At 43.0% G+C, this 27,194-nt stretch overlaps 1 protein-coding gene across 2 annotated transcripts in view; it reads right to left on the bottom strand.

Annotated features, from left to right (window-relative positions):
* The window catches only part of LOC109432811 (uncharacterized), a 102,094-nt gene that overhangs the window by 6,936 nt on the left and 67,964 nt on the right, over window positions 1–27,194 (bottom strand). For both annotated transcript variants that reach the window (XM_062858712.1, XM_062858711.1), the window contains one exon: window positions 19,373–20,530. In XM_062858712.1, coding sequence (XP_062714696.1) covers window positions 19,373–20,530 — 1,158 coding nt within the window. The remainder of the gene's footprint in view (window positions 1–19,372; window positions 20,531–27,194) is intronic.

The raw sequence follows: 27,194 nt of genomic DNA, 5'->3' as shown, positions 1-27,194 counted from the left end.
TTCTTTGGTGTCGGCATGTGTAGTAGGGTGCGGGCACCGGTTTTGGCCAGTCTAAGGGAAACCATTTTTATAAAAATAACCAATAATCCTATGAAAACAACCAATGCGTCAAAAGAAAGGTTTCAATCTATATTTTGAAGGAAAAATGCAGAAATCACGCCAATACTTGATTTTTGTATTAAAAGTGGCACTGGCCAAAATAGAAGCTCTGCCGCAGTTTTGGCCATATTCTTAAGTTTGGTTTCTATTTCGGCCAATCACGTGTATTTCTTATGGGAGTGGCCAAATTAGAAGCACCCTGGCCAAAATAGATATATGGGAGCAGATTTTTTAAGGAAATATATTTTTTTCTTCCAGTTTTTAATCATAATGTGTGGTTTTCACAGCTGTAATCATCATATTGTATTAGGATCTAATAGTAAAAATTAAATTTACGCCGATTTAGATCGCAACAAGCTCAATACCGCACTATGGCCAAAACTCCGGACTGGCCAAAACTGAAGCTTCTACCCTATTTGATTCAAAATGAATACGCGTTTTGATGTATATAGGTTGCATGAATCAAATTACTTAGGGGTAGGCGGGGCAATATGGACACCCGGGGCAGAATGGACACCCTCAATATTTTGAAATAGGGAATCGCGCTACTTGGGCGGTGGCTTCTATATTCGTCTGTTTTCCACTATAACTCAATCAAATTTGAACCAATTGACACAACTTTTGGAATGTGGTGAGATAGGTATAGTATCTACCCGTGTACAACATTTCAAGTCAATTGGTTCAAAATTGACTGAGTTATAGTGGAAAACAGACGAATATAGAAGCCACCGCCCAAGTGGCGCGATACCCTATGCGAACTTTTTTGAACTTTTAATGAATAGAGAATATAGTCCATTTGCCTAAAACGTAGTTTCAGGAAAGAAACATTCGAAATTAGAATTATACTTGATTTTACACGAAAAAGTTGCGTCCTCCGTTTTTTGTGCATGGAAATTATAATTTTCACACCATCTAAAATAAGATTTAGTGATTAATTTATTGCAGGTCGATTAAAACCTGATATTTCTAGAACACATGCAAGTAGTTTTGCTGTATCTACATGCTTAACATGTTTATATTTTCTTCTTTATTATATCAAAAATCAAGTTTGGGAATATCTTCTGCTGCCGGGGCAAAATGGACACTCCCCTTTTTGAAGAAAGCGGCAAGGAAAAAATATAACCTAAATCATAAACCAACCAAATTCTTCGATTGCAGTATATTTTCGGTTAAATGTTCACTATAGTAGACATAGGGTGAAACCAATTGGTCAAAAAACGACAGCAGTAGAAAATAGTTGTTCTAGGCACAGCTGTACATGCCGACAAAAACGAAGCTTTATCCAAAACAGCCTGAATTTAAATTAACTGAACAAAAATGAACTACTTCGGCGTATTATTCATCCATAATAATTGTTTTGTAATGAAATGACTTTATAGGTGTAAATAATGTACGAAACTCGTAAAAGTCTCATGGTGTCCATATTGCCCCATGGGGGTGTCCATTCTGCCCCGTATGCTTGAAGACGGTCATGAAAAAGTAACATTTTTCAAAACATTTTTTGAAGTGGATAAACAATTTTTCTTCGTGAGCATTCTCATGCAATAGATGCTAAATAGACTTTAAAAGGATACATGTATCAAAAAACTAAACTTTTTTGACATCTTGCCAGATAAAGTTGGCAAAAACCTTAGGGTGTCCATATTGCCCCGCCTACCCCTACCAAAGTGAATCCATATGTGACTTTCCCGTCCCCATTAACAAAAACTCCTTCCCGTGACAATCGTGGAGAAGATGAGGTGATCTCGGTCTCTAGTAGCAACGTACGTCACACTAACATTCCTTTCCTTTCTCGATGACTGTAAGGACGTGGCCGGCACAGTTATTGACTAATAAAGTTTGGAATTCTCGAACTGTGCACATTGAAAGCGGTAGCTACTCCCAAGCTCCGTTTGTTGGTTGCTTGTGCAATTTCGATTGTTCTGGTCAATCACGGAGTAGCAACTACGAATTGTACGATCATCTATGTTCATGCTCAATTTCTGAATCGGTCGTGTCGTGTTTTTATTCCACCGAATTCCGATATATTCCGGGTTGATTAATGCTCTGCGAACCGTCCGCCCATACGGACCTGTCAGCTGATAAGGCCTATTCTGTTCAAGTTGGGACAATCTTATGTCGCATTGGGTGGATTGTCGCAACAAATCAAGGTTGCAAAAAACTTCTGTTTGTTTGTTTTTGTTGTTTGTAGATGCTAGCGCTAGTCGTTCTTCACAGAAACGCACCGAAAAGTCATCAAAACATAGGCCGTTTCAGTTGACAGGTCCGTGTATGCCACTGTTTAAGTGTTTACAACTGCCGAACAAAGGCGCAAACGCTAATCTGTCATATTCAAGGGAGAACTGTCAAAGGCCCCTAAAATCAGATGATTTTAAACGTCTTCTGATTAGGCCTATAGTCTATTTTACGAAACGGCAACAGTGTTGATATTGATATTCACACTCACGGGCTTGGACGCGACCTTCTGTCAAATTTTCATTCATAAAATGAGCGATCAGCTGATCCGAAACGTCTCGTAAAATGTTTTTTTTTGGTTTTTATTTCTGTGTAAAACTCTCGTAAAATGGCTCATTGAACGTATTTCCCAGAACAATCCGAAAAGAAAATTGATGATGAGATTTGACAGTAGAAAAACTAGCCACAGAATGTCAATGTCGCGTGTTTTAGTAGATGTATGAGACATTGACATTCTGTGGCTAGTTTTTCTACTCGAGTGTTCGTGTGACCAACATCTAGTTTGCCATGCCCTCATAGCGTCAGTACCGATCCTACAAGTGTCAAACCATTTTTTACTGCCAAACAAAACATCCACAACATGTGTATATTTAAAAATAATGGATAAATACATCTGAGTTATGAAATAATAGTTGCAGAGTTGCAAAAAGTTGATTTTTTCAGCACGATTTATACATTCATCATTGCTGGATAAATACGAAGAGTGCTAAAAAAACGAGTTTTTGGACAAGTTGCATACAAAATTTTATGCAATTCAGTATCATAATTTATATTTTATATAACTCATTTTGGTATCATAATGATCAATTTTTCCGAACTGGTTCATTATGCAACTGAAATGAGTTGCATTATAAAAAACCCGATTTAATCCACCTATGGTGAACAGAACCCTTTTTACACTTATTAAAATTATTGTTGTATTATTTGTATTTAACATATTTATTTTGTGTAATTGACCAAAAGTTCTAGAAAATATTGTGGATTTGGCATCTAGTGAATTGGTTTGAAAGTGGAAGACGAAGGCCTTCGACAAGGACCTCTTCGTTGAGGCACTCCGTATGGACAGTGACACTCCAGACCTAGATGCGGTAGAGCTAACAAGAGCGATTACAAGGGCATGCGACACTACAATGCCACGGAAACGGGAGCCAAGGTACAGACGACGTCCTGCGCATTGGTGGAACGAGACACTCGGCACCCTCCGTGCTGCCTGTCTAAGAGCCAGAAGACGCTATCAGAGGGCAAGAAACCTTCCGGATAGGGAGGAGCGGAAGTTGGTGTTCCAGGAGGCCAGAGCCGCATTTAAAAAGGAGATAATCGTGAGCAAGTCGAACTGCCACAAGGAGCTATGCCGAGATGCCGACGCAAACCCCTGGGGTGACGTGTATCGAGTCGTGATGGCGAAGATCAAAGGTCCAGCGATGCCAGCCGAAATGTGTCCAGACAAGCTAAAGGTAATTGTGGAGGGTCTCTTTCCGAAGCACGACCCAACGACGTGGTTACCAACACCGTATGGTGAGGAAAACGACGGTAGTGCGGAAGCTCGGCAAGTCTCCAATGTCGAGCTGGAAGCAGTGGCGAAGAAACTGAAAGCGAGCAAAGCTCCGGGTCCGGACGGGATCCCCAATGTGGCGTTGAAATTGGCAGTCCTAGCTTATCCCGTAATGTTCAGGACGGTGATGCAGAAATGTTTGGAAGAAGGTCACTTCCCAGACATATGGAAGGTGCAGAAACTGGTTTTACTGCCAAAGCCAGGAAAACCGCCGGGTGATCCAGCATCGTATAGGCCGATATGCCTGCTGGACACACTTGGGAAGCTGCTGGAAAAGCTCATCCTTAACAGGGTGGTACCGTTTACAGAAGGAGAGCATGGACTGTCACAGATGCAGTTTGGATTCCGTAAGGAAAAGTCGACGGTGGATGCTATCCGCACGGTCCTGGAGAGGGCCGAGAAGGCGTCCAAACAGAAGAGGAGAGGAAACCGGTACTGCGCCGTAATCACAATTGACAACAAGAATGCGTTCAATAGCTGGGAGGCCATCGCCGTAGCGCTGCACAGAATGCGGGTTCCAGACTACCTGTGTCGGATCATGAAAAGCTACTTCCAGAACAGAGTCTTGGTGTACGACACTGAAGCTGGACAGAGGAGAATGAAAGTGACGGCGGGAGTTCCACAGGGCTCCATCCTCGGGCCAACGTTGTGGAACGCTATGTACAACGGAGTGCTTACGCTACAGCTACCCACAGGCGTCGTGCTCGTGGGCTTTGCGGACGATATCGTCTTATCAGTAACAGGCGAGTCACCGGAGGAGGTAGAAATGTTGGCGGCAGAATCGATCGGTATCATCGAAAATTGGATGAATGGAGTCAAGTTGAAGATAGCCCACCACAAAACGGAGGTGCTGTTGGTGAGCAACTGCAAGGCAGTGCAGCGAGTGGAAATCTCCGTCGGAGAACACGCAGTGGCGTCGAAGCGAGAATTGAAGCACCTGGGTGTGATGATCGACGATCGGCAAAACTTTAACAGCCACGTCGACTACGCCTGTGAAAAAGCAGCGAAGGCGATCAACGCACTGTCGAGGATTATGCCAAACACCGGCGGTCCGAGAAGCAGCAAGAGGCGGCTGCTAGCGAGCGTGTCATCTTCAATACTGCGGTACGGAGTCCCAGCCTGGGGTGCGGCGCTAAAAACCAAGCGAAATCGGGGGAAGCTAAACAGCGCGTTCCGGCTCATGGCCATACGAGTAGCGAGCGCGTATAAAACAATATCGTCGGAGGCAGTTTGTGTGATTGCAGGGATGATCCCGATCTGCATCACCTTGGAGGAGGACATCGAGTGCTATGAACGGAGGAGGACCAGCCAAGTGAGAACGTTGGTGCGAACGGCCTCAATGACAAAGTGGAAACAGGAATGGGATTCCACGGAGAAAGGAAGATGGACCCATCGGCTCATCCCTAGTGTGTCGACTTGGGTGAACAGGAAGCATGGAGAAGTGAATTTCCACCTAACCCAGTTTTTGTCTGGTCATGGCTGCTTCAGGCAGTACCTGCTATTACAAGTTTTATTTTGTGTTGAATGTACTATTTTAACTTGTAAATATTTCCCAAGAATTAATGCGCATTTATAGGGCTCTGGCGCATTTATATGGCTCTGGCAGAATAGAGGCCCGCAATCCTATTTCGATTGCCAACATTCAGGCCATTTCGGGCCGTATTAAGTACTAGAGATGGAAACCTTTCCCTGGCACAGACTTCAAGTTATAGAACTCTAGTGATGAAACCCGAATCGTGATGCCCCTTAGGATTAGAAATTCCTAGACAAAACTCAAGCTATGAAAGCAATTAATGCTGCGAACAAAAGGCAACCTGCCAGAGAAAATACGATTACAGGATTGACTGATGGACCAACAACAATAATGAAACCTCGTCATCCTGTCATCGGAAATTGTTATCCAATAGGGTAACAGGGCAACATTTATGTTCTGTGTTGTATTTGTCCAATTGTGATGTCCTAATTTATTACGCATTTGTAAGGTTCCACTACAATATGCTATATTTTAATATGCATTTGTAGTGCTTCATTATTTATTCGTAATACTGCATCGGTTTGGCCATGCCGTTTCGCCCTTCTGCCCGGAGTGCGAGAACGTGGAGGAGACACCGGAGCACGTGGTGTTCATCTACCCCAGATTCGAGGCGGTAAGAAGATCGATGCTGGCATTAAACGTGGAAAACGTCGTGCGATCAGCAGGGCAGTCACAAAAATGATGACGGAGCTGCAGCGGAAGTGGAGGAGCGACCAGCAAGCTGGGATCGCTTGAAGAGGAAGTGCACAGATGAGAAGCACTGTTCAGAAGCGACAAAAAGTGCAAGAGCACTGTAACAGAAGAGCGCATGAGCGCATTGCCCCCCCCTGAAGCAGTCGCATCAGTGGTACCAGGGGGATCGAGGCATCTAGGTGTAGCAGAGTTTTTCCAATCGGTTTTCTCTGCTGGGGAGGTAGGGAGGAAAAACACACACACACACACACACACACACACACACACACACACACACACACACACACACACACACACACACACACACACACAAACACACACACACACACACACACACACACACACACACACACACACACACACATACATACAGATATCTGCTCAGTTCGTCGAGCTGAGTTCATTGGTATATGAGACTCGGCCCTCCGGGCCTCGGATCGAAAGTCGATTTTTCGAGCGATATTTATACCCTTCTTATTGGTGTTAGAAGGGTAAAAAGAATTTATTGAAATACTCTTCGTAAGATATCTCAGTGATCAAATGTGGAATCGAAATAAAATTTCAGGGCATTTTACAAGGATATTGTAGATTTCATTTGGTACTTACAGCACCCAAATCGGTTGACAGACGGCTGAGATATTTATTATGGTACCCTTGGTCAAAAATCTCTTAAAAAAGTTAACCTGTATTACTTCCAAGTACTCTTTGAAAGATATCTCGGTAACCAAATGTCCAATCCTAATGAAATTATATAGGGTTCTACTAGAATGTTGTAGCTTTCATTTGGTGCCAGGAGAACCGAAATCGGTTGACGAACGGCTAAGATATTTATTATGATACACTTGGTCAAAAATCTCAAAAGGTTAAGCTGTATAAATCCTAAGTACTCTTCAAAAGATATCTCTGTAACCAAATGTCCAATCGAAATAAAATTTCTGGGCCATCTACTAGGATGTTGTAGCTTTCATTTGGTGCTAAGAGAACCCAAATCGTTTGACAAACGGCCGAAATATTTATTATGATACACTTGATAAAAAATCATAAAAAAGTTTAGATGTATGACTCATAAGTACTCTTCGAGAGATATCTCGGTAACCAAACGTCCAATCGAAAAAACAATAATCAATAGCGTTCTACTAGGATGCAGTTGCTTTCATTTGCTTCCAAGAGAACTCAAATCGGTTGTCAGACGGCTGAGAAACGTGCGTGACTTTTTTATAACGCACATAGACACACACACACACACACACACACACACACACACACACACACACACACACACACACACACACACACACACACACACACACACACACACACACACACACACACACACACACACACACACACACACACACACACACACACACACACACACACACACACACACACACACACACACACACACACACACACACACACACACCGCCACCGTCCACCGCCACAGTCCACCGCCGGGGACTACGCTGAGTCGCAAGAAACTACGTCGAATCAACCGGGTTCGAGTCGTCGGGGCGCCAGCGAACCGGAAGCCACCCTCAAACCGGAATCGCCGGACCGACCTTGGCACTCAACCGGTTCGCCCAGGAAAAGGTCAACGAACGCAGCGAGAAAGCCACCCGAAGTAGAATAGCCACCCTCCAACTGGCATTGCCGAACTGACCTCGGCATTCCACTGGTCAACTTGGAGAGCAGCAGCAGTATGTCAAAGCTCACGAGAGCGCAGCAGTTAAAGCTACGTGATTAAGATAAAGCTCATGAGAGCGCAGCAGTTATGTTGGAGATAAAGTCAGCGATCTAGCGTGACTAGCTATGCCTGATAACAAGCGAATTGCATGAGCACAGCCCCCCCCGAAGTAGTCGCTTCTAGTGGAATCCGGGGGAAGCAGGCACTGTAGACCTTGGTGGAGGTTAGAGGCGTAGGGTTCAGAGTTCTCTTCTCTGTTCTGAGTCCCTCACGAACTGGCACGCGATGGACGAAATCGGTAGCACTGGTCATGCTTATCGAACGCGTGTCGGGAAGGCATGAAGGCTTTACCACCAAGCAAAAAAAAAAAACACACACACTCACACACACACACACACACACACACACACACACACACACACACACACACACACACACACACACACACACACACACACACACACACACACACACACACACACACACACACACACACACACACACACACACACACACACACACACACCACACACACACACACACACACACAGGGGCAGCAGGGACAGGAGTCCAGGGGCTTGACGAACCCCCCCTTCTGCGAGTCGGGTGGCAGCTTGGGAATTCATCCTAAGCGAAAATCGTTCACACATCCGTGTGGATTACCACCTTTGGCTCTTCCTTCGGGGAGTGACCGAGCTTCTGGTTTCCAGATAGCTCAAGCAGAGGATGCCTACCCAAGTAACAATTTCAATTCCTTTTAGATTTGATTATTTTTGTGGAAGCTTTATCACAGCATGACCAATTCATGGAACATTTATAGTTGTTTTTATCAAGAGAAAACAATCTTCGCTCGTTTGCGGTTGTCTTCAAGTTAATTTTGAAATTCGCGCATAAAACAACTGAATTTACAAGAGCATTAAATCTTATAATAAGTTTTAAGGCGTATTAGAAGTTATTTTCAACACATAACATCAACATATTTTATTAAAAGTTTATGCTTCGTTTATTCAAGTGCATTTCATCTGGCTAATCCTCCTTTAAAAACTTCTTGAAGCCTTCTATTCTTGAGCTTGAGCCATTACTCTGGAACAAGAACTATGCGAAATAATGATAAGACAACGAACTATTTACCAATGGTTAAAAAACCGCGTTCTCATGCAAATATAAACACATAAACATATTTTCTCACTGATAATCTAGCCATTCTTGTGCTAAAAAGTAATCATGTCAATGAAATAATGATTTTACGGCCAATCAAAAATGCGAGTAGCTGGCTGCTGTCGTCCTGCTTTCAATCAGTTTCTCACACAGGCCATAGCTATGCGAATCGAAAATGAAATGGGTACTTACTGTGACTCATGCCAAATAGTGTAATTTGATAGGTTGCACTTCATTATTAATAGCAAAAATACAGGGAAACAAAATAGAATTGGCACATCTTGACGCGAAACACCGCGAAATGTACAGAGACAACTTTCTAGCATCGAAAACGTAAACAAACAATTGTCAAAGGCTGTTACTCTTGTATAAAACGAATAAGTTTCATTTAAGGCGAACAAATCTGCCTTAAGATCATAACTAGTAAAAACAATCTTCAATAAAGGCTGCAGCGTTCATGCAAGGTGACTTGGTTCCATCATTGTTTTGAGGGGGTTTGGATTAAAGGTAATAATAATTGATGGCGACTGCATGAGTTTTGTTCGCTTGGAACGGCAGCCATGCTTAGAAAGAATTGAAAAAGTGGCGTAGGCTTTTGCTTTTAAAGGGAATTTATGTCTTCGTATATTAATGATTGATATTATTTTTGAGGCGCTTTGTAATTTTTGTATGTTTTGGGTGGCATATCAACGAAAAAGTAAGTATGGCACGGAAAATTTCGATTCCCTGTCATCAATGATCTGTCAGGCAATTTAAATGTTTTAGCCATTTCAATTTCAATTTGATGAAAATTAATTCGCAGTTCAATTAATATTTCATCCATGAAACAAAACTTGTTTGCATCTGCATAATGCTTAGGTAAAAGATTTCATTTATTATGCACTGTTGACACTTTTGAGAAAGACAGCTAAAAGATCAACATGCCTCAAGATATTCTTGTTAAAGTTTCATGAAGTTCTTATAATCAATCATTAGCGCATGTACATAAATACAACTAGTTTCAAAGCAGTCTTCAAAAGCAGCTTTGAAGATCTCCTGAAGAGTGGGCCAGATTAGTCTTATGGATGTTTTATACCTATTTTATCTCGGATTTGCAGAACAAAGAGCTTTATTGCTAAGTTTTATGATTCTATCTTAGAAATTACTTCAGGATTGCCACAAAAGTATAATTGTTACTTGGGTAGGATGTGGCGGGGTTTCAACAGTGGGCTCTGTTGGATCTCCATAAAAAGCCACACATCCGCAAACAACTCTGTACAAGCGACCTGGTACCGCTTCCAAAGTGCCTTAGCCCAAATACTCGGAGTGCCAACCGGCACATCAGGATCGATGCTAGTAACATCCTGATTATGGCATACTGGTCTACGCAAACGACAACGGACTACGGATTATGGATCGGATGGCGATGATGGGCTGACATTCGTGCTGTTCTGTTCCCTGAGTAAGGAAGGGTGACACCTACTTGAAACGGCGAGCGGGCTAACAGTACGTTTGCCTCCGTCCCGTTAAAACCTTGGCAGGCCTCCAGGTACGTTCAATACTCGCACCAACAAAGGTGGGTAGTAGGCTCAGATGGAACATTCCTGACCTACGCTGATCCGGCTCTGGACACGTACCCCATGAAGGTACGTGTTCAACCCTCGCTTGGCCTCCCTGCTTTGCAAAGATAACCAAGGGATCATAAGCGACTACTACAACGAGTGGAGATAGCGGCCCGGAGTGGGGACCCAACAAAATGGAGAATCTAACGAATATCGAAGTCGAGGAGGACGCGAACGCGTTCCGAAGAAGCGAGAGGATGCAGAGATCACCAGTGACACCGCTGGAAACCGCAGCGATCGCTACCAGTAGCACAATCCGAAGCGAGCTCCAAGGAAACCAACAGGAGCTAGGGTCTTCGAACCAGCGAGTGTTCACACCGACGCCGAAGAGCAGTGCTGCTCAAGAGTCGGGTTTGGGTGAGGTGAGGAAGAAGGTGAACGAACTGTACGAGTTTGTCAAGGACAGACACAACGTGCACTTGAAAATTAAGCAGATGGTGACGAACATCAAATCTGCTGTTATAGCTGCCGAACGAGAGCAAAAGGCACTCAGATTGAGAGCTGAAACAGCTGAAAAGGCTGTAACGGAAGCTGCAGGAAGAGCTACGGCGGAAACTCGGGAGACGCCTAAGAGTCACCGCTCGGAGAAAAGAGGTAGGGACACGCCTGGAGACGAGGAAGTCCCGAAGAAGCAGAAGAACGATCAGTCGCGCGTCGACAATCAGAGAAACGATGGCAGAGACCAGAGATGGCATTTCACCGTAGCGATTCACTGGGGCGTCAGTTTATCGACCACACTTGGGATAGCAACATTTTTCACCACACCAAGAAGCCAGTTTCTCTTGTTCTGGGTGGTGGGTAGACTAAGCGCTAGTGCGTGCTCTTGCTCGTTCGCCTTGGGTCGAGTGTGGCTCACTCTTTCGCGCGCATCGCTCTCGCGCGCTCTCCCGTGTTTTCACCCAGCCGTCACCGAATCATCACCACGGTGTCACTGGGGCGAGAGCTCTCCGGTGTTTCACCGCAGCGCGCACTCTGGCGCAAAAACCTCACTGGCGCGCGCGCCCGGGTGATTTTTTACACATTCACCGGGGAGAATTTTGAAGCGCTCTCACCACACTGTTGTGTGGCCCAGTGCTCAGGGAGCTAAGAGATTTATTTCTACCCACCAAGCTTGCGCGCATCCGAATCGCGGTGGTGGATCCACATATAAGAGACGGGCTCCTGTTGAGATGCACAGCGTGAGTGGTGTATTTTCTATTTCTCTTTCCTACACTGAGGATATGGACATCTCTGGCAGAGACAGTAGATGGCGCACCGTTGAAAGCCAGCGAGTTAAGAAGAAAAAGCGAAAGGAAAAAATAGAAAGGAAGACGGAACCGGAAAAGAAAGATAAACTTCGGCCATCTAGGAGGAAAAGCAGAGGTGATGCCCTCATAGTCGAAGCGAGCGACAAGACAACGTACGCTGCGCTTCTCAGGAAGGTGAGGGAGGATCCGGACATTAAGGAGTTGGGCGAGAACGTGGTTAAGACACGGCGCACGCAGAAAGGCGAGATGATCTTTGAGCTAAAGAAAGATCCAGCTGTTAAGAACCTGGATTACCGGGAACTCGTCGCGAAATCCCTGGGCAGCGATGCAAATGTCAGGGCTCTTTCACAGGAGATGGTGATCGAGTGCAGGGATCTGGATGCGGTCACGACAGAAGAGGAACTGAGATTTGCCCTAACTGATCAGTGTAAGCTGGATGTTCCGGTGCAAATTCGGTTAAGGAAAGCGTTTGGAGGCACCCAGACGGCGGCGATTCGCTTATCGGTTGACGCTGCAAACAAGCTGGTGGAGATCGGCAAGATAAAAGTTGGTTGGGCGGTGGGCACTCTGAGAGCCACTCCTCGAGATGCTAAGCAGATGGAGAGATGCTTCAGGTGTATAGAGTTCGGTCACCAGGCGAGAAGCTGCAAGGGTCCTGACAGGTCCACATTGTGCTGGAGATGCGGCGGAAGTGGTCACGTTTCTCGAGACTGCACGAAGCAACCGAGGTGTATGTTCTGCAAACCGGAGGACGGAAACGATCATTCGACGGGTGGCTTCAAATGCCCGATGTACAAGAAGGCGAAGGCAGGTCAACAATGACAATGATGGAGATAACGCAAGTGAATCTCAATCATTGCGATGCAGCACAGCAACTGTTGTGGCAGTCGACAACGGAAACCAAGTGCGACGTCGCAATAATTGCAGAGCCGTACCGGGTTCCTATCAATAACGGTAACTGGGTGGCGGATAAAGCAGGATAGCGGCAATCCAAGTTACAGGCGGGTTTCCCATTCAAGAAGTAGTGGATAACGATCATGAAGGTTTTGTTATCGCCAAGATCAACGGTGTCTTTGTGTGCAGCTGCTATGCGCCCCCAAGGTGGACCCCTGAGCAATACAATCGGATGTTGGATCTACTAACTGATAAGTTGATAGGACGTGCGCCGGTTGTTATCGGCGGGGACTTCAACGCTTGGGCGGTGGAGTGGGGAAGTAGGCTAACCAACGCAAGGGGTTACTGTCTGCTGGAAGCCTTAGCGAAGCTGAATGTTAAAGTGTGCAATGAAGGCTCTGTGAGTACATTCCGTAAGGACGGACGAGAATCCATTATTGATGTGACGTTCTGCAGCCCGTCGCTGATGTACAACATGAACTGGAGAGTAAGCGAAGAATACACGCACAGTGACCATCAGTCCATCCACTACAGCGTAGGTCGGCGGATCTCCGCTCTGCCGAGCACCCGGAGGACCTGCGAAAGGAAGTGGAAAACGAAGCAGTTCGACAAGGAGCTTTTTGTCGAGGCACTTCGGACAGACAGCGATACTCCCGCTATGACCGCTGTGGAACTAACGGAAGCAGTAGCGAGGGCATGTGATGTTACTATGCCCAGGAAACTCGAACCGAGTAACCGCCGGCGTCCAGCTTACTGGTGGAATGAAACGCTCAGCACCCTACGTGCGGCCTGCCTTAAAGCTAGAAGACGATTTCAAAGAGCAAGATCCGAAGCGAGCAGAGAGGAACGCAAGGTGATTTTCCGCGAGGCCAAGACCGCTTTCAAGCGGGAGATTGCTCTGAGCAAGGCCAATTGCTTCAAGGAGCTGTGCAGAGAAGCAGACGCCAATCTCTGGGGACAAGCTTATCGCGTCGTGATGGCGAAGATCAAGGGCCCAGCTACACCAGCTGAAATGTGCCCTGAAAAGCTGGAGGTAATTGTGAACGGCCTCTTTCCGAATCACGGTTTAACCACATGGCCACCTACGCCGTACGTCGACGGGGTGGAAGTAGCTGCCGGCGCAAACCGGGTGTCTAACGAGGAACTCCTTACAATAGCCAAAGGACTAAACTAATGCCCAACATGGCATTGAAAGCGGCGATCGAAGCGTTTCCGGACATGTTCAGGATAACGATACAGAAATGTCTGGTGGATAGCTACTTCCCAGACAATTGGAAGATCCAGAAGCTGGTGTTGCTGCCAAAGCCTGGCAAGCCGCCAGGAGACCCAGCATCGTATCGACCGATATGCCTGCTGGATACGCTTGGCAAACTCCTGGAGAAAATCATCCTGAACAGGCTGATAAAGTGTACGGAAAGCGAGAGCGGTCTGTCTAATAGGCAGTTCGGGTTTCGGAAAGGGAAGTCGACTGTGGATGCAATCCGGACAGTCATTGCGAATGCGGAGAAAGCCTCAAAGCAGAAGAGAAGAGGTAATCGTTACTGCGCCGTGGTAGCTATAGACGTGAAGAACGCATTCAATAGCGCCAGCTGGGAAGCCATCGCCACTGCACTACACAACATGAGGGTCCCTGACTATCTGTGAAAGGTTCTGAAAAGCTACTTCCAGAATCGAGTCTTGGTCTACGAGACAAACCAGGGTCAGAGATCGGTTAGAGTCACGGCGGGTGTGCCACAGGGCTCCATACTCGGCCCAACGTTGTGGAATATTATGTATGACGGAGTGTTAAGACTTGAACTACCCGGAGGAGTCGAGATCGTCGGTTTCGCGGATGACGTCGTCCTTTCGATAACCGGTGAGACCCTGGAAGAAGTAGAGATGCTGACGGCGGAGACGATCGATTCCATCGAGGCCTGGATGAGTGAAGTAAAGCTGCGGTTGGCTCACCATAAGACAGAGGTAGTGCTAGTCAGCAACTGTAAAGCAGTTCAACGGGCCGAAATTAACGTCGGCGGACAGGTTATCCCGTCAAAGCGTGCGTTAAAACACCTGGGCGTGATGGTGGACGACCGATTGAATTTCAATTGCCACGTCGACTATGCCTGTGAGAAGGCAGCGAAAGTTGTTAATGCTGTATCCAGGATTATGCCGAACATCGGTGGACCGAGCAGCAGCAGCAGACGTCTTCTGGCGGGAGTATCCTCTTCGATACTTAGATACGGAGTTCCGGCCTGGGCTACAGCGCTGAAACTGAAGCGGAATGGAACAAAACTTTCGAGCACGTTCCGGCTCATGGCTATTCGTGTGGCGAGCGCGTACAGGACGATATCGTCGGAAGCAGTCTGCATTATCGCCGGGATGGTTCCCATACACATCACCCTGGCAGAGGATGTAGAGTTACCGGAGAAGAGGCACTGCAAACGTGAGGAAGAAAATCAGAGCGGACTCGTTGGCTAAGTGACAGCAAGAGTGGAATGACGCGGAGAAGGGTAGATGGACCTACCGGCTTATCCCAGATGTGTCGGTATGGATGTCCAGAAAACACGGAGATGTGAACTTCTACCTAACACAGTTCTTGTCAGGTCATTGATGCTTCAGACAGTATTTGTTTCGATTCGGCCATGCAGAGTCCCCATTCTGTCCGACATGCCCAAACAACGAGGAGACACCGGAGCACGTGATATTCGACTGTCCGCGATTTGAAGATGTACGTGGTGACATGCTAGCGAGCGCTGCTGGAAATCTGAGTCCCAACAACGTAGTAGAGAGAATGTGTCAGGACGAAACCGTATGGAATGCGGTGAACAGAGCGGTCACGCGGATCATGTCAGCTCTGCAGAGGAGATGGCGCGAAGATCAAAGAGTATTGGGTCGCGATCGGAGTAGGCTTGATTCACCGCCGGGGACTTGACCGAGTCGTTCGTTGCGTAGTACCGGTTATAGGTCGTCGGGGCGCCGGTGAACCGGAAGTCGACCACCAACCGGAATCGCCGGGCCGACTTCGGCACCTTACTGGTCGGGTTGAAAACATCGGTGTCGAGAGAACTTCCACCGTCGGGGTCTTTCTCTGTCGGAGTAGGCTAGGTCCGTTCACCGCCGGGGACTAGACCGAGTAGATCGCGAAAAAGCACCGGTGCTTGGTCGTCAGGGCGCCTGTGAACCGGAAGCCAGTCTCCAACCGGAATCTCAGAATCGACCTTGGCACCAGCCTGGGAAGTATCGGTAACGGAAGAAGTTTCAGTGTCGGGGAACTCTTCGTCGGATAGGGTAGATCCACCGTCGGGGACTATCCGAGTCGTGCGCGAAAAGCCGGAGTGCTAAATGGCACACGGACGGCAATAGAATAACAAATTAGGTGTATGTTTGTACCAACTGTGTCGCTGAATGGCGATAGGTTAGGTACGAACACTAAAAAGATTAGAATAACAAATTTAGATGCGACAAAATGTGCATGAGCACAGAAGAAGAAGAGCGCATGAGCGCATTGCCCCCCCTGAAGCAGTCGCATCAGTGGTACCAGGGGGATCGAGGCGACAAGGTGTAGCAGAGTTTTTCCAATCGGTTTTCTCTGCTCGGGAGGTTGGGAGGAAAAAAAAACACACACACACACACACACACACACACACACACACACACACACACACACACACACACACACACACACACACACACACACACACACACACACACACACACACACACACACACACACACACACACACACACACACACACACACACACACACACACACACACACACACACACACACACACACACACACACACACACACACACACACACACACACACACACACACACACACACACACACACACACACACACACACACACACACACACACACACACACACACACACACACACACACACACACACACACACACACACACACACACACACACACACACACACACACACACACACACACACACACACACACACACACACAGACATTTGTTCAGTTCGTCGAGCTGAGTTCATTGGTATATGATCGAAAGTCGGTTTTTCGAGCGATATTTATACCCTTCTTATGGGTGTAAGAAGGGTAAAATAGTTGCATAATGTTAATTATGCAACTCATTTGAACTCAAATTAGTTGTATAATGAAAATATCATTGCATAATAGTTATTTATGTAACAAGTTGCAAAAAGTTGATTTTTTTAGCACGAGTCGTACATTTATCCAACGAGGCTTGCCGAGTTGGATAAATACGAAGAGTGCTGAAAAAATCGAGTTTTGCAACGAGTTTCATACAAAATTTTATGCAATGATTTTTTCATTATACTTTTTCATTATAATGTTCATAATGCAACTCAAATGAGTTGCATAATGAACATTATCTATGCAAATATTTTTCATTATGCAACTCATTTCAGTTGCATAATGAACCGGTACGGGAAAGTAAGTCATTATGATACTGAAATGAGTAGTATAAAATAGAAATTATAATGCTGAATTGCATAAAATTTTGTATGGAACTCTTTGCAAAACTCGATTTTTTCAGCACTCTTCGTATTCATCCAACCAGTCTTCAAATTTTCATTTTCATTGCACTGCTTTGATGTAAAAAACAAAGGAGCAGGAAAATGCACGCTCCCTGTTTGGTAAAGCATCATTGCTTTGATTTGCTCCTCTCATTTTGCCAAAATACTGCATCATTAATCTAAATCATTCGCTCTGGGTGAGCAGCGTTTCAAACAAAACTTCCATGCGTGGTAGGCCTAGCAACACTAGTAACAAACTTGATTTGCGTGATGTCGAATGTTTAAAAATCGGAAAAAAGCCCTGCCAAGTCCTGCTACCTAGTGGTCATTATATTGTAAGATGAAGAATATAGGTGATGCAATTCATCAAATTGAACTTTTAAGGTGTTCAAAGGTGTCCCTTTTCTTTTAGAACTGAAGTACATAGATCGAAAATGGATGGGCATGAAGGAAGGCGATCTTTACTCTTGGCACGTTTCAATGAGGAACCGGCGCGGCGTAGTCAAAACTTCTTTTGAGCCATTGCCATTGAGCCATTGAGGTTTAATTTTACTATTTCACCGGTTTCTTAAGCAAGACGCATAATGAGTCATAATGACATTACTAACAATGCTACCTACTGTTTAATTCTATTAATAAACACCTTTCTCGTTTCTTAGTTGTTTGATTTATATGGTGGAATCACTTTGCCCGAAATACCACTTCCTGAAGAATCTATCTCCCAGAACGCGCCATCGTGGTAGATAAAAAGGTTAAAAATCGAAAAGCAAAATCATGCAGTAAACTTGCTTCTTCAATGAAGGGAAGATGTACATTAGGGTACCTATACACACCAGTCAAACGGCTGGTCTATCCTGGCCACACAACCGAGTTACTCGCTCCGACTTGTGCTTTGGAACAAACATTGCATCAATCGGAGCGAGTTGGTCGTTGGCCACATGATGTTTGATTGACCGTTTTACCGGTGTGTAGGCACCATTATACTCCCAGAATTGGCATTGACTATTTACTGAATGCCACTTAAGGGATCAACGGTGCAGATTTTGGAATTTCAATGAAATCATAGTGTCATATCGATTTGCCTCATAGCGACATATTCATTTTAAGAAATTTTAACTTTTAAGGAGCAGTTGAAATTTCACCGCGCTCGCGCGGTATACGACGAGCGAGGTTTTTTGGAAGTGATGTACTTCTTACAAAGGCGCACGTCCTGACGGGTTAAATGCTCAGACCATCCAAAATGTGCCCATGACCCCCCAATGGATACCACTGATGTGGTCTGAATTGAACACTGTGTCCATCATACACTTTCAGATCTGTTTGCTTCATAACGTTGTGATGCACAACCATCAAACATCTTTCTTCGTTGAAATGATTTGAATCAATGATGCAGTATTTCAGATCAAGTGAGCACAGGAGTAATAAAAGGCAAATGTTCAAATTTGTTGCGAAGCATTGAGTTTTTCAACGCATGCTTTTTCAAAACTCAGCTTATCATCTTTGAAGACTGCATCCAACTAGGCAAGCCTCGTTGGATAAATGTAAGACACACAAATAACTATTATGCAATGATTTGTGCATTATACAACTCATTTGAGTTGCATAATGTTCATAATGCTATTCATTATGCAACTATTTTGCATTATACAACTCATTTGAGTTGTATTATGAACCAGTTCGGAAAAGTTGGTCATTATGATACCAAAATGAGTGTTATATAAAATAGAAATTATGATACTGAATTGCATAATAGTTATTTATGTAACGAGTTGCAAAAAGTTGATTTTTTCAGCACTAGTCGTACATTTATCCAACGAGGCTTGCCGAGTTGGATAAATACGAAGAGTGCTGAAAAAATCGAGTTTTGCAACGAGTTTCATACAAAATTTTATGCAATGAATTTTTCATAATGCAACCCATTTGAGTTGCATAATGTTCATAATGCAACTCAAATGAGTTGCATTATGAACATTATACAACTATTTTTCATTATGCCACTCATTTCAGTTGCATAATGAATCAGTTCGGAAAAAAATGGCTATTATGATACCAAAATGAGTTATATAAAATATAAATTAAGATACTGAATTGCATAAAATATATAATTATTTATTGGCTACAGCCCATTAGCGATCTAATTTCTCATACATCTACTGATTTGATTTACCTTGCAAGAAGTTCATTTGCACTGGAAATAATAGAGAAACCTGGGCGTTCATCACGTATCCTCCTACATCCCGCCCGAATTTCTCGAATATCGGTAAAAATATCTGCAGTAGGAAAGAAACTATTGGGCCCTTCGAGGTTCATCGCAACCCGACTAGTACATGGATATCCTGTAGATAAGATAGCTGATTTTGGCTGTTCCATAGGTAGGTCCTCTGACGATCCCGGCGAATATTTCAAACCACCATGGGAAAGCTGCGCGGGTGCATCTATATCATCGTAACTCGCCAGTTTACGAATAACGTTATCATCCGTAGACATCAACGTATCGTCATCCTGAATATCATCCTGCTGTTTTATTTGCGGAAGGGATGGTTTCATGCCACGAGTTTTATTTGCTCGTTTAAAATCGTTTTTGGAAGCAAAATTTACCATCCCTTCGTTTCCGGGCCAGTCGGTCAACTCATCATCGCCTTCGTGATCGGATTCATTAGTATTGACGGCTTCCGAATCACTTGAACTCAAAGAGCTTGAGCTCAACAGATCGCTTATACTACAACTCATCCGGTCATCGAACTGAACTTGCATCATTTCCTGCTTTCGACTGTGCTTCACTTTGTGTGATTTTGAAGTTCGTTTGCTCTTAATGCGGCGCGGCTGAATATCGCACACAGATTCAAAACTATTTGTCTTTAGTTGCGTTGTTTTTATATTTTTTTGTGCGTTTGGAGAGTCATCTGTGTTTAGCACTACAGCTGGTATATCCGCAGGGACGCTCTGGGAGCTTTTGGAACTGATTTCGTTCTCGTCCGAGCAGCACATCAAATCGAGACGACTGCTGTGCGGTTGCGTCAAGGATTCATCTACTACATCCACCTTCTTGTTGGATGGGGTTGAGAACTGAAAGCACAGCATTAAGTTTTTTTCCGTCGTTTGAGACATCTTTTCAATCTTGGATATGATACTCCTGTTCAACGTAACACCGGATGAGAAAGATGCTGCTCTGTTACGAGTTTTCCCCTCTAGGTATGATGAAGATTTTGGAGAAAACAAATCTCTTTGTCGTGGAACACTACTCGAATGCTGCTTGTATGTTTCATAGTCAAAATATCGATCACGATGGCTTCGCTTTCGTTTTCCACAGAAGAACAGACTGCTTCTGCAAGTAAATAAATACAAATGCACACTGAAATAAATTTTGTTGTGGAAACCACCGATTTCATATATGGAAATTATACTAACCGTACCTATGATTCTCAACCGACAACAAAATCTGTTAAGATAACTGAAATATGCTTAAAATTACAATGCATTGTAGTAAATTCAACTAAAAGCATAGTCGTCTCAACAACAAAACATTGTTATTTTCCCCTGGGACAATTTGGGCAGGAGGGGGGAAAAATCGGTCACCCAAAGAGGACACGATAGGTTAAGGTGAATATAGAACGAAGCCACACCTTGAATTTTCAAAAGCACAAATCTGAGAAACCAAACATCGCACCGAGCTGAAAAGTTGATCGATTGGTCACCCGCTGGTGGTGACCAATTCAGTAACAAATTTTGAAAACGACGATGTTAAGATAACTGAAATATGCTTAAAATTACAATGCATTGTAGTAAATTCAACTAAAAGCATAGTCGTCTCAACAACAAAACATTGTTATTTTTCCCTGGGACAATTTGGGCAGGAGGGGGGAAAGATCGGTCACCCAAAGAGGACACGATAGGTTAAGGTGAATATAGAACGAAGCCACACCTTGAATTTTCAAAAGCACAAATCTGAGAAACCAAACATCGCACCGAGCTGAAAAGTTGATCGATTGGTCACCCGCTGGTGATGACCAATTCAGTAACAAATTTTGAAAACGACGTATAATCAATGCTACAACATTGATTATACGTCGTTTTCAAAATTTGTTATTGAATTGATCAACTTTTTAGCTCAGTGCGATACTGGGTTCTTCAGATTAGTGCTTTTAAAAATTCAAGGTGTGGCTTCGTTCTATATTCACCTTAAGTACTAGATTTGTAGTAAATTAGTTGGATTTGTGTATGGTGAGATGATAAATCCTTCGTTTCTGCAGTGCAAGGGGTCATTCAAATATGACGTCCATCGTTTAGGGGGGAGGGGGGGGGGGTCTGAGAAAGTGTGACACTCCATGTATAAGGTATACAAAATAGCGTGACAGAGGGGGGAGGGGGTTCGAAAATTCCCGAAAAATGATGGACGTCATATTTGAATCGGCCCCAATGGCGCGAAAGGTGTGGGTATAGTCTATTTTACGAAACGACAACAGTGTTGATATTGATATTAACTGTAATATTCTGTGACCGTCCGTCTCCGCTGCTAGCAACGAATGTTGTTGTTTTTTTCCCTTTTCCACTTGTTCCCATCAAGGTCTTTGTTGGGATCAATGGAAATACATCTGGCAACACGGCCCTGCGTCCAACTCACATCGTTTCAACAGTGGGCTCACCGATGACAACTAGGTTGTCATCGCGATGATGTTTCACACACTCACACGAAAGCATCATCTGTCATCGTCCGTTCAGCAAGATGGCCACTTGCGTAGAAAATGTAAATAGTTAGTCCGTGTTGTTATGTTCATTTTTAAGTTGTAAATATGCATGTAGTCAATAAAATAAGTTTTAATTTGTTCGTGTAATTCGTATGTATCATGTTCAAATGTACGGTTACAACAGTGGCGACGAGAAAGTGGGTCTTGAGGACCCCGGAAACAAATCCACGCGAAGGGAAGACGACATAATGGAGTTTTCCCACACATTCATCAATCAGTTTCATCAAACCATCCAGAAGTAGCACGAGAACAAATCAAATCATGTTCTCTGGAACCGCATCAAGGCTTCCACACAGCTACACCATCCGGAACTGTACCATGAGAAGCACTCAGCATCCGTGATGTATGTATCAACATCAAGCAACATCATTCATGCGGTATGTAAGCAGCTTCCGTAACGCTCCGGACTTACACGCTACACCATTGTCATCCAAATCACGACTTCATCAACATGGACACCCGAAACGCCGCATGACTAGGAGCACTCAGCAGTCGAAGTGAAATGGAATGCATCAACATCAAGCATCACCATCATCACGACATGCAAGCAGCTACCAGCCAGCGTTTTGGACATTTTCGTGTACATGCATCCATCATCGTCTCCAAATCAAAAAGACAACCACAAGGATGCAAGTCTACCACAACTAGAAATCCTCTACATAGAGATGAGCGGAAGTTACATACGTCGATTCGGCAACGCTGTTTGTTTTGTTTACAACAGCTGCCAACACTTGCTACAAAGCTAGATGTTCAAACTTTGTGCGTGACTTCGTTGTGGTTCAAGTTGTTTTGTTTACATTTTCTAATTATGGAAGATTTTTTTTTTCAAAATTTTGTTGAAATAGCGGAGCAATCGAAGAAATCTGAAATTGATTGCAAAAGTGTTACGCTAATCGTATCGGCAGAAGTGAATCAAGAAGCAGCAATGGAAGTTTTTTCGACAAGTTCAGCAACAAAAGTGTCGTCATAAGCATGAGCTTTTGAAAGCAGAATTAATAAATTTTTATCTTTTTACTAAACATACGTATGCCACCAATATCTCGATATTAAAAATAAATAATTTAAATTTATTTAGTTCCGATTGCAATACCGTTCAAACGACGCCTTCCTACGAACGATAAGCATGTTCATTTGGCTCACACTTTGACAGTTCTCTCTGCACGATTGGCTCACAATGGCCGCCTCCGCAGATCTCTATAATGTAGGATTACTAACCACAACCATCAACACGACCCAATCATCGTAGGAATCACGACGCTCTTCAGTGGAAGACCGACCGATGATTTTCCTATTACCACCAGTCACATCAAGGAGGAGATGTTGGGATCAATGGAAATACATCTGGCAACACGGCCCTGCGTCCAACTCACATCGTTTTAACAGTGGGCTCATCGATGACAACTAGGTTGTCATCGCGATGATGTTTCACATAGTAATCCTACATTATAGAGATCTGCGGAGGCGGCCATTGTGAGCCAATCGTGCAGAGAGAACTGTCAAAGTGTGAGCCAAATGAACATGCTTATCGTTCGTAGGAAGGCGTCGTTTGAACGGTATTGCAATCGGAACTAAATAAATTTAAATTATTTATTTTTAATATCGAGATATTGGTGGCATATGTATGTTTAGTAAAAAGATAAAAATTTATTAATTCTGCTTTCAAAAGCTCATGCTTATGACGACACTTTTGTTGCTGAACTTGTCGAAAAAACTTCCATTGCTGCTTCTTGATTCACTTCTGCCGATACGATTAGCGTAACACTTTTGCAATGAATTTCAGATTTCTTCGATTGCTCCGCTATTTCAACAAAATTTTGAAAAAAAAAATCTTCCATAATTAGAAAATGTAAACAAAACAACTTGAACCACAACGAAGTCACGCACAAAGTTTGAACATCTAGCTTTGTAGCAAGTGTTGGCAGCTGTTGTAAACAAAACAAACAGCGTTGCCGAATCGACGTATGTAACTTCCGCTCATCTCTATGTAGAGGATTTCTAGTTTCACACACTCACACGAAAGCATCATCTGTCATCGCCCGCTCTGCAAGATGGCCACTTGCATAGTAGATGTAAATAGTTTGTGTCCGTGTTGTTATGTTCAATTTTAAGTTGTAAATATGCATGTTAACAATAAATAAGTTTTAATTTGTTTTGTGTAACTCGTATGTATCATGTCTAAATGTACGGTTACAACAGTCTTGTATGCCAAAGGTATGCGCACAGATAATGATGTGAAACAGATCAAGGTATAAATAGGCATAAGGTACGCACATCTATGTTCGTCGGCTAATATACTACAATCTCCCCTTTTCAATAAAAATGCAAACTAGTATACTGTTTCATAGTTTGAGAAATTGTGTTTAACATTCTCCGACTAATCTGATCCTTTTTTGGTACATTTTCGTTCACTACATGCCTACCTAAAAATCAGATAAATTTCATCAGTCAATGACTGTTTTGTGTCGACTCGTGTTTTGCTTTTGACTAGGAGACACGCAGAAAAAAGCATGGTAAAATCAAAAATATTTCAGGTAAACTCAAATAAATTGTCAATTTGTTCTGGCAACAAAAATAAAACTGTTTGGAGCAAATCGAACGTCACATTTGAAGCAAATTCAATCCATTTTTGAAACAAACATGTATCTTCTGACTGGTTATGTTAGAAACAAATGTAAAAATTTTTGTTTTTTTGTGGCAGGTCGGCCCTACGGAAATATTTGTTTTCCAATCAAATTTACAGAATTATTTCCTTCTGTAGGAAAATCCACTTCCCGCGTGGCACTTTCAATGCCAACATCATGTAGATAACATACGCTCCCGAAATCAATGGGATTTCGTGGAAACTTTTGGTGAAACTTGCCTTTTTTGCAAGAGGAAATCTTGTTGGGTGATGCAGCGGGAACTTGGGAGTTTTGTTTATGTTCTCGACGGCGGAACGGGGGGCTCTTCAATGGGAATTGTAGAAATCAATATGTAATTGAGTTTGTTTTAAAAATTAATATTTTAGTTTTAAATATTTTATCAGTTTACCGAATAAACATGAATATTTTTGTTTCAAACGAACGAAATTTGTCTCCGTGGAGCTATGTGTTATCTGGCTCACCACTTTTCGTATAGCTTTGCAAGCAAGCCTTATAGTACTCACAGTGCCGGATTTAGGCTTCGGGGGGCCCGGGGCAAACTCTATAAAGTGGGCCCCCAAGAGCAAGATTTTGAAGATTTAAAACGTTTTTTTTTTCAATGTTGTGTATTATTCGTATTTTTATATTTTTAATGTTTTTTTTTTGAGATTCAGGAAAAAACTGAGCCACACAACTATTTTGTTCATTCAAATTATTATTGTATTATGTATTTTGCATTGTTTTCAACGATATAGTTTTGTTGTTTTCCTATAAAAAGTGTACTTCTAACAATGCAGTTCTCAAATATGTCGACATATTAATCAAATAAAGAAAAAAGTTACAAATACTTATTTTAATATTTTTCCAAAAAACATCAAGATACTGCATTCAAATTTGCAGCATAAATGTCATCTTATTGAGATAGGCATTACATATGTTTTAAACATTTATTCGAATTCATTCAATTTTTGCACATTTTAGGACTAAGCGTTCATTTTAACACATAGGAATGTGGAGAAATTTTCATTACAATTCAGTAACAAATTTTGAAAACGACGTATAATCAATGGCGTAGCATTGATTATACGTCGTTTCAAAATTTGTTACTGAATTGCAATATTCTTCGTGTATTTGAAGATTCAGGTTGAACAAAGTTAGTACCCCAGGGAGCAACTTTGGCAATAAATTAATAAAAAATGACAGTGAAACAGATGTGTGAAACCACTGTTCTGAGATGTTTCAGGAAACTAGATTTTCAAAACTAACCCAAATTAATCAGGAATCATTATCTTCTATTTCCCATGATAACATCTGTCCTCAATGAGCTTGTGCAGATGTATATTAAAAAGTTGTTTTCAGAATATGATCGTAATCAACAGACTGATCAACAAGTTTTGTTTACATTACGCCGAAAAACTTAATCTTTCAACGCACTCTGTTTAGAGACGCTTTTGTGCAGTAATTTTCACATAAATAAGTTTTTCTTCTAGACTCAATAAAAACTTTCTAGAAGTTTTACAAAAACTCGCGTATAGCAAAATAAAACAAAAACTTCGTATTTCTAAATTGTTGAATACTGTCATATCTCTCTAGAGCTGAATTTGCAGCAATCAAGCATTTAAACCAATCCCTCGAAATAATAATTCTGGGAAACACACTGAAACTCTAAACATTTGAATTGTTAAGTAATTAAAATATTTTTTTTTATTCAGCTTAATCGAAAGATAAAAATTATTGTTTCAAAACATAAATTGACAAAACAGTCAAACAGAATTGCAGCTCATATCGAAAAATAAAGAAATCCCACAAAAAACTTTGAATCCAATCTGCAAATAGTTCCAAGGCTACTAAATTATGAAATTTTGTATTTCGATTTCAGATTATGAAATAATCTGGATACCCTTAAAGAACCCAATTATAACAACTCTAGGACATACAATAAATACAATCGTTTTTTATGTGCATTTTTATGAATTCGTTAAACAAAATATATAGTGCTAATGGATTCTTGGGGGGCCCCCCTAATTGGGGGGCCCGGGGCACTTGCCCCCTTTGCCCCCCCTTAAATCCGGGCCTGAGTACTCATGCCAGTCTATAACATGTGTTTATCTGATATCTTCCCTCTTTTTGTAATGATTGCAGCCTACCATCTCCTTGAGTTACCTAAGTACTTTGATTAATGATGAAAAGAATTCACATCAGTATGTACATTTCATCGTTTGCTATCTCCGGATACTTCCATCTCTTCAACCATCCGGATTTCAGCTCTACGTCCACATTTTTTTAGTTGTAATTCTTATAATAGTACAACTACCCCATAATTCAAAACAAGTTTTGTGCTTATTCGTTCTACATACGTTAATGCACGTGGAAGAGCAACCAAGTACCTAAGAGGAACAGCTGAGAGTCATTTCACTTTATCTCACAATGAAACCTTATGTAAATCGTTTACACTGCAACTATCACAGACTACCCTCACAATTGCATGTAATTTTACACCAACTACATTTGGCTAGTAGCAAGCCTGTTGTTAACACCTTTATTTATGGCAATTTCGTTTCTTACGAGCGAGTTTACGAGTTGACGTTAACAATGAGCTGCTGGCAAACCTGTTAGAGCGGAC

Source organism: Aedes albopictus, chromosome 3 (genome assembly GCF_035046485.1).
Source record: "Aedes albopictus strain Foshan chromosome 3, AalbF5, whole genome shotgun sequence".
Lineage (NCBI taxonomy): Eukaryota > Metazoa > Arthropoda > Insecta > Diptera > Culicidae > Aedes > Aedes albopictus.
Note: the sequence above shows the minus strand (reverse complement) of the source record. Positions and strands in the feature narration are given on the sequence as shown.